This window comes from Lactuca virosa, chromosome 4, assembly GCF_052849685.1.
Source record: "Lactuca virosa cultivar CGN04683 chromosome 4, Lactuca_virosa_CGN04683_v6, whole genome shotgun sequence".
NCBI classification, from domain to species: Eukaryota; Viridiplantae; Streptophyta; class Magnoliopsida; order Asterales; family Asteraceae; genus Lactuca; species Lactuca virosa.
Window position 1 is genome coordinate 130,191,541 of NC_136429.1, and position 8,508 is coordinate 130,200,048.

Sequence of the window (8,508 nt, forward strand, 5' to 3'; positions counted from 1 at the left end):
TCTTATAACAATTGAGATCCCTCGAGATTAAGATTCCCGTTGAAATTGGGTTATCTCAACCTTGATGTGGTAGCCACCTCCATGTCCATTATGCATGTCTCTACCATGTTTTCCATCAAGATGTTTATCCTCATCATCGTCAGAAAAGTCAGCTACGTAGATGACCCCTATGTTATTGACTATGGGTATATAGTCTCCTCTTGTTCTACTACCATCATGATTGTTAACCTGTTGTCGATGATTGGTCCTGTGGTTTCCACTCTCATGATTTGATAGTCATTTCGACCACATACAATCACGACACATAGTTTTTCAAGTTTTACGACGATATTGTCTACTACACGTCATAGGTCTTTAACTATGTGACCCAACGATTAGGATTTGATTGTGGAACATATTCAATGTCGTTCATCATCAAGATGCTAATGAGCTTTGATACAAACTGACACGGAACGGAAGTAAAGAATAAGAATTGTTCAAGGAAATCCAAAAGGATGAATGTTAACTATTTCCAAGATGATCATTAAATCAACTCTTTAAATATGACTAAGCTAAAGTTAGCAAGCATGCTGAATAAATAAGATGAAGAAGAAATAAATAAATAAGATGAAGAAGAAAGGAAATTGGTTGTTATCTAATCAAATTAATTACATAATCAATCATGTATTTAATAGAAGTCATTGATTTCATGTGATGAACCACTAAAGAATAATAAAATCAAATTGTAGAAAGAGAAATCAAATAGCTTCCTACTTTTTTTTCTATTCCATATTCCTACACATTTAATATTGTGATATTTGTCATATTTAATAAAATTAATAAATTTTTATTACATGTGTCATTATCTAAAAATGATAGGAGAATGAGTAACAAGAATAAGTAGAAAGATATTTAATTTTTTATCGTAGAATATTGTAAATTTGGAGAAATCAAAGTTGATGCGCAAAACAACTTAAATTAGGGATGATGGGTGGGTGAACCACTTTCGGGGGTTTGTCAAGAGCTTCACCTTATTGAGAGCTCTTGTCATCCATGTAGAGTAGGCAATGAAACACCCAATGGATTAAAGTTATGATTGTTTAAAGTTAGCATCGTTAGATTTGTTTTATCCTTGTCCCACTAATCCATGAAGACTCTCGAAGTCCTTGATATGCTCTCCATCAACGACTTATACCAAAATCAGACACTATTAGACCTCCAATGGCGGCAAGGTTTCATTTCTGGGTACTATTTGTCTTTTTAATTATGCACCATACACAAACATGAGCTAAAAATCGTAATGAGGTCATGGTTTTTAGATCAATTGACTTAACACCTTATACAATATATATTCTATAAAAATCAATCCCATGTCTTGAAAGGGATGCAACATAAAACTGTTGAGTGGTCAGCGGCAAAGTTTACTAAGTATTTTTTAAAATTACTTCTTTTTCTTTAATTTTATATGTGCTTCATTTTGTCATTTATTTACAACTAGTCAACTACTACCGACAGTTGTAGGTTATAACCATTTCGTTATACCCAAATAATTTGTCAGTGATCATCAATTTATTATTTAAACTCGCAACATAAAATATATCTCACGTTCATGCATCATCAATCAGATATAATTACAGCATCCATTTCTTAAAAGTATGCATAGAAATTGATATGGGAAATTAAAACAATATAAGCAATTTTGATCCATGCAAGTAAAGTAAAGTAAAGTAAACAACATCTCCACTTGTTAATCTAGTATAATCATCATGTACATATAAGTTTTATATGCTAATCATATCTGCCTACTACCCCTAACACTTTGAGATTTCGTAGAATTCTAGGATTCAAATCATCAAAATATAAATTGTGCTATACTCCTCTGCTAATGGAAGCCTTCTCTTCTAGACCTCAGCAGTGAATCTTCCGCTACAAGTACAAAATTTCTCAAACATTTATTAAATCTTCATTTTCATACACCTAAATCAACCTACAAATCTCTTATTAATACTTTGTATTTTACTGCATATTCCTTCTATATCTAACTTGATAAACTTATTTATTTTATACTTGTTTTTTTTTTTTTAATAGAAAAGGTCAAAAAAAAAAAAAAAAAAAAAAAAAAGTGGCCCTTACCATGGCTATCATCATTGTCATCTCGATCTCCAGATTGAGTGGTGAAAAATGGGGTAAGGTAGTTCCTGTCTAATGCACGGAAAGATGCAGCACTGCGTCAAACAAATAAATAAAAAAACATTAGAAAAAATTTAAAAAATGATAAAAAAAATAAAAAAATAAAAGGCGGGGCCCACGAGCACGACCTTCTGTGAAATTCTTTAAGTCTCATCTTTAGTCTGTTACCGGATGATGGCTCTCCATCAAATGGAGCCACGTAGCCATTATTAGCTTCAAAGCTCTGGAACCAAATCAAATTATAATCTTATTCAATCATCATTATATATTTAATACAGTAGCTAATAGGAAGAAATAAAAGTAGGATGATGATATATAGTAAACAAATCAATAAAAGTATATTGCTACTTCTTGCATTTAACCCTGTTGGTATTTTGGAAGAAAAAAAAAATGTAAGGAGGTTAAATCTTTTTTGTATAAACTTTGGAGCTCACTTGAATTTTAAAAAAATTATATACACTCCATGAAAGAAGAATTTATAAAAAGCAATACTCACATCACTCAAGTGGCCATCATGTGTATCTCCTCCTATAACTTGTAAAGCTTCGAGCATAGTACCTGTTGAGCCTCCAATAAGCAACACCTGCATTTTCAATTACAATGTCAGAAGCAATGTTTCTATTAATTGTCTGCATAAAGTGTTGACTGGATAAATGATTATTTAAGATATGGCGAAAGAAAGACTTTCTGTATTAACTTCTTTCTGTATGAATTCAAAAAGAAACACCAGATTAAGTCCCGCCCCATTAAGTACATTAAGCAAAAAACAAATAACACTTAAGTGTGTCTATTTTATGTATTCCACAATTTAATCCAAAGAGATACTACAAAGTAATCAATACTTAAAAAGCAAAGTCAAAAAACAATTGAAAGGGAAAGGTTAAAGATGATTTTACAGTTGAAAGAATGTGAACTGTTATTTGTAGAGCCTATAAACATAAAATATAATAGTAATTTGAAAAAATATAAAGCAATTTTCACAATTATGGGTAGATTTCTTAAAGTCTGATAAGAAAAAAAATGAAAGTACAATGCTCCTCTAATTGAGGATATGTTTCACAATACAATACCTAAATAAGAAATGAAATGTTGTAATAGGAAGAATTGAAAGTAGAATGTTACAATAAACAAAGAAATAAAAGTGTGAGTGTGCAGCTATTTTTTGCATTTATATTTTAATAATATAATATATGAAATTAAATTAAAATGAGTTGAGTTGGCTACCGTTAAGACGACTATTGCAGTGGTTGCAGTAAATATGGTCTGACCATGTCCTTCTGGGAGATCATGAACTGATTGCAAAGCAAGTGCAAAAGCCATTGCCCCTCTAAGTCCTGATTCATCATATTATCATATATAAATATAAATATTCATAATAACTCAGTAAAATAAAATCTTATAAAAGTTTAGCAACTTTTTCTATGCTTACCACTGTACCAAAGTGCTTTCTGGTGTTTTACAGGTATTTGTCGCTGTGCAGGTCGAACCAAATTCAACAAATATGCACAAGTGAAGACATTTGCAGCCCTTCACAACATAAAAAAACAATTAATTATTAACTATTTTATAGCATTGAAACTATTTACATCATAAAGCTAAAGGTGTTTCCAGATTAAAAAAAAAAAAAAAATTATTTCTGTATTTTGCCCATTTAAATCCTAAGAGATTCCTTTAGGCATACCTTGCTAATCCGATGAATATCTAGGGCAATCAAGGAGTGAGTTAAGAAAAAAAAATTACAATGCGTAAGTGAACCAAATAGAATAATTAATGAAATAACAAGATCCTTTCATTTGTGTTGGCATTACATCAGCTGTCTGATTGCCACATCAACTACTTCATTATTCATAATACACGTTATAATTATAAATTAAAGTTGATCATTGTATTTGTAATTTTATATTTATAATGTACTAATAATATCAAATAATGATGTTTTTTAACTGTATTGCAGATTGTGAAAGAGATTTTGATCCTAATGACACATTCTGACAAACAACTCAAGGATACAATAGAAAAGAAGATGAATCCCACGTGGGACCAGCTATGCTGCTCCATAGCAATATCAAAACCCATATATATGAATCTGCACAAAAACCAACAAACTAAATACATGTTTAAAAATAAGAGAAATAAAAGAGGCTTCCTTACACAAATGTCTCGGCTAAAGATGATATCAAGTGGAAAAAAGCAGACACAAATCTTTGAGAATTTTCTGACAAGTTTGAGAAGGAATAATGCTTCATAACCTACCCCCATAAACAAAAAAAGACACCGATATATTCACTAAAAATCCTTAATAAAAATAAAAAAAAAAATAAAAAAAAAAACAGAACAGATAATTGCAGCCAAAACCATATGTATATGTATATACTAACCATCCCAGTGAACAGAATTGACACAATACCAGAGAGACCAAGACCTTCTGCTAACATGTACCTAAAATTCATATCATTAAGAGAGTAAAACATTCTGTAAATGCAATTAGGATTTAGGGTTTAGGGAGCTCACGAGAAGTATGGAAAAAGAACAAACAGACAGCATTCCAAGTTCTGTAGGCTGAAAATCATGAATTATATGTTCCAAAGTCAGTATGAGTGTAAAAGATGATACAATTTTTTTAGATTGAGTTATATAAGAAAAGAAGCCAACTTACTTATCAATGTCCAAACCTGCATACTTGAATAGGTTTCCTGCAGTTAAGGTTTATAACAAACAAGAGAAATTTGTACCTAATATTTACAACAACAATCACTATTAAAGGATATCAAAGCCGATGTGAACCCAACTCCAACACCTGTCACACAAGAATAAAACTATCTGAGTAACTCAACGAATCAAAACCAATACTGAAAAATAATACACAATGATAGATATATTATATATTATATATTATATATTATATATTATATGTGGGTGTTTCTTTTGGACTTAATGCGGAAACAACAACTTAAAGGTGAAAGTCAGAGATATTAAAGTTTGGCATTTTCTTATCACAGAAGGTCAATAATAGCATATGTAATAAATTCAAATTTATTTGCAGCAAAAAAAAAAAAAAAGCATAAGCCGACATTAAACTAACCTGCTGACATGGAACCAACAAAAGTCTCAAGAAACCTCACGACTATCAAAAAGAAATTTTGCTCAGATGAATTACTCCTCACCAATGACATTGTCCTAAAAAATGAATTCTATCAGTTTATGTATTCAATTTTTCTTATTGCATAATATAAATGTGTCTCAGTGTATATTGAGGCTGCTTAAGGGGACAAACAGGACTGACTAATGTCATTGGGATAAAAACTGAAATTTTTTTGTCCACCCATATAAGTGGAACAAGGGAAGACATGGATCTCTCATATGTGCAAAAGACGAAAATGCCCTTTTCATCCTCATCATTGAAAAAATCCCTAGAAGTATATCCTGTCCTGTGTATCAAATATTGTCGGAAAGTAGAACTGGAGTAATGCAAACCTGTATAGGGAAATTGCCATCTTTGAAGTTGAGCAAAATATAAAAGAACATGGACCAAAGAAAAAAAAATTGATATAAGTATAAATATGTACAAATAATATGGGAATGGGATAATTAAAATCAAGATAAAACTTACCGCATCATTTAAAACCGATTCACCAAAAACCAATGCATAAAGATTCATGTCTGAGCCAAGCTCCTACAGTTTTCATAGCAAATAATGACCATAAATTCACAAAGATATAAGAATGGGAATACAAAAAGGAACTTTTGGTCTTTCTTACCAAAAGGAGATGAATAATCAATCCAATTATACATTGTACTTTCAAAAAAACTTCTTATTAAGTCATTGTAATTTCATTTTTTTTATTAAGTCCTTGTTCTATGAATAATCCATCCAGTTGTAACTTTGTACTTTCATTTATTTTATTATGAGTACATTATACTTTGGAAAAGCTACTCAATTATGCCAGTGAAAATTAGTTTGTGTTTAGATGGCATTGATACAACTAGGTAGATTTTTCAAAGAAAAATGTTGTGACAAAAAGAAATGAAAGTAAGATGCAATAATGAACAAATCAATTGAAGTATTTGTAACTACTAAAGGCAATTTGGGCCTACAAAACATCATGTATGTATCTTTTCAACTACTTATGGAAAGATTAAATATAAGATATATCCAAATTTCCCCTAAATAAGCTATCGACTGAATAAAAAACAAATCAAGCAGATCAATACACATATAATAATGGAAAATAAATAAAAACAACCAATCATTTCATGACCAAGTCACAAAAATGATGTATTGATATTACAATAAGAAAAAATGTATGATATCCCTTTTAAATCCCTAGCATTGAGTGCTAAGAAGTAAGAACCCTTGATTTCTTCATCTAGAAATGGAAGAGAAGAACAAGCACACATACACCTACTGAATTATTCTTGTAAATCAATACTGATAAAAGACTAGAATATTAATGAAAAAAGGAATTCACTCTACACCAAAATTTAACCTGAAAAATGGAGAGAACAGTGACAGGATCTGTTGCTGAAATAAGGGCACCGAACATCAGACATTCAACCAATGGAAGTCTGTACATGAGATACATTACACCACCAAGGTACCTGTAACATCAAACGTGAAGGCAGTTAACATAAGTTTATGTTCATCAACATCATTTTACTGATAAAAAAGGAATACTCACACCAAAAGACCTGTAACAATTGAAGCAATAAAAGTTCCCAATATTGCAAATGTCACAATGGCTCCAAAGTTTGAAAAGAATGGTTTCTGAAAAAACGCCAACAGTTAATATGTGTAATAACAGAATGTGGGGCTTAGACAACAATCATAATAACTTACAGGTGCCAAACTGAATCCTGATTGGGTACACATGAATGGTCAAGGAAATAACTAGACAACCCCTTTTGATTAATAAAACAGATGATAAAGAATAATAAATCATTAAGGAGATTGACGAAGGATATAATATGATGGGGGGCAACAAAAAGAGGAAGAAGAACTCCTCATGGAAATTAAACCAGGCCCTGCAGTAGAAAGGGAAGAAGGTAAATCGAACTGCAACAGTTAGTTGTACTATGTTCAACAAACTAAGAGAGGTACCATGAAGCTAAAAAGCATTCAAGAACCTGATACTAGTTTCGGTATTCGAGATATTCGCAAGTCCACCAACGATTAACCCTGTCAAAACCAACGTGAAATCATGATCATCATCACATAGATGACTCTGGAACTAAGAAGAAACTCAAGTTTGTACGAAATCACAGGGAAATTGCTGAAGATACAAGAAAGGCAATAAAATCGAAGAAATTGAACTAAAGCAGGATGAGTATAAAAGGAATACGGGATTATATGAGCATGGTTTACCGATCAAAAGGGAGGCGCTTGCTTCAGGAAGATAATAGAATCTATGACGCCGCAAGACATGTCCAAGAATGAATGAAAGGACGAGCATCATTATCTGAAGAAGAATGCCTACCCCTGCCGCCTGTTGATCCTTACCTGGACTTCCGCCATGCGGACCAGCAGGAGATATTTGTAAGTCGGGCATGGTGGTGGGATTATTCCAGTTCCCTTCCTGCATGATACTTGATCGCAATCTCAATCTCAATCTCAATTTCAAACTCACACTATAAACTACGAGCGATGATACGATGTTTGATCCTTCAGCCCTTGAGAATAAAACTGACCCTTTCCCTTTCCCCCAACTACATAAAGTGATCTAATCTCCAGAAATTCCTAATTTAGTCCCGGTCTCAATTTGTTCGCTCTAATTAGATAGGAATTTTTGAGAAACTATGCCCTAGAACGTATTTTACATTTTACATTCAAAATATATTGTAGAAATTCATACTTTAAAAATTATTTATATTTTCTTCGGGCTATCTCCAAGTTTGGCCAACATATGTCTCATGTGGAGTATCGCACTATCCTTAAATATCGGCTCATGATTCCTATATTTCCAGATGACAAGATGTGTCTGATGTGTTGTAAGGCATGTTTGGACTCTTTTGGAGAGCATGTGATTCATTGTAAAGAACTCTTGAAGTTCAAATACCGACACGATATGGTTATGGATATTTTGTTTGACATATTTAAGCGTGTCGGGGTTTCCGCTAAGAAAAAAACACCTGTGAATTTCTTGACTGACCCGACAGAATGAATGTCAACCCTTAGACCGACTGATGTTTTGGTTTTTGGATGGGTTGGAGGGAAACATACTTATGTGGACCTTACAGGGGTATCCCCTCTCGTGAGTTTGAGGGTTGGGGTTTCAAGGCGGGACATATTGCTTTAAAAGTTGCCACATGCAAAGTCATGAAATATGAGAAATTGTGTTTGGA

At 32.3% G+C, this 8,508-nt stretch overlaps 1 protein-coding gene across 1 annotated transcript; it reads right to left on the reverse strand.

The window, feature by feature from the left end:
* Positions 1–1,651: 1,651 nt before the first annotated feature.
* NHX6 (Na+/H+ antiporter 6) lies at positions 1,652–7,900 on the reverse strand. The gene is made up of 22 exons (XM_079044262.1): positions 7,532–7,900; positions 7,294–7,345; positions 7,132–7,191; positions 7,007–7,031; positions 6,849–6,934; positions 6,657–6,768; positions 5,780–5,842; positions 5,644–5,663; positions 5,252–5,346; positions 4,938–4,966; positions 4,826–4,857; positions 4,681–4,728; positions 4,548–4,608; positions 4,321–4,418; positions 4,180–4,255; positions 3,851–3,870; positions 3,599–3,696; positions 3,394–3,503; positions 2,666–2,752; positions 2,298–2,392; positions 2,113–2,204; positions 1,652–1,905 (listed from the first exon to the last, which is right to left on the reverse strand). The coding sequence occupies exons 1-22, from the start codon at positions 7,746–7,748 to the stop codon at positions 1,862–1,864; spliced, it is 1,620 nt and encodes a 539-aa protein (XP_078900388.1). The 5' UTR covers positions 7,749–7,900; the 3' UTR covers positions 1,652–1,861.
* Positions 7,901–8,508: the final 608 nt, after the last annotated feature.

Coding starts and splice junctions, on each gene's coding strand:
- NHX6 (XM_079044262.1), bottom strand. CDS start 7,748: ATGCAGGAAGGGAACTGGAATAATCCCACCACCATGCCCGACTTACAA. Junction 4,858..4,937: donor TTGGGTTCACATCGGCTTTG/ATATCCTTTAAT, acceptor ACTGCAGGAAAC/CTATTCAAGTATGCAGGTTT. Junction 4,419..4,547: donor CAATTCTGTTCACTGGGATG/GTTAGTATATAC, acceptor TTATGGGGGTAG/GTTATGAAGCATTATTCCTT.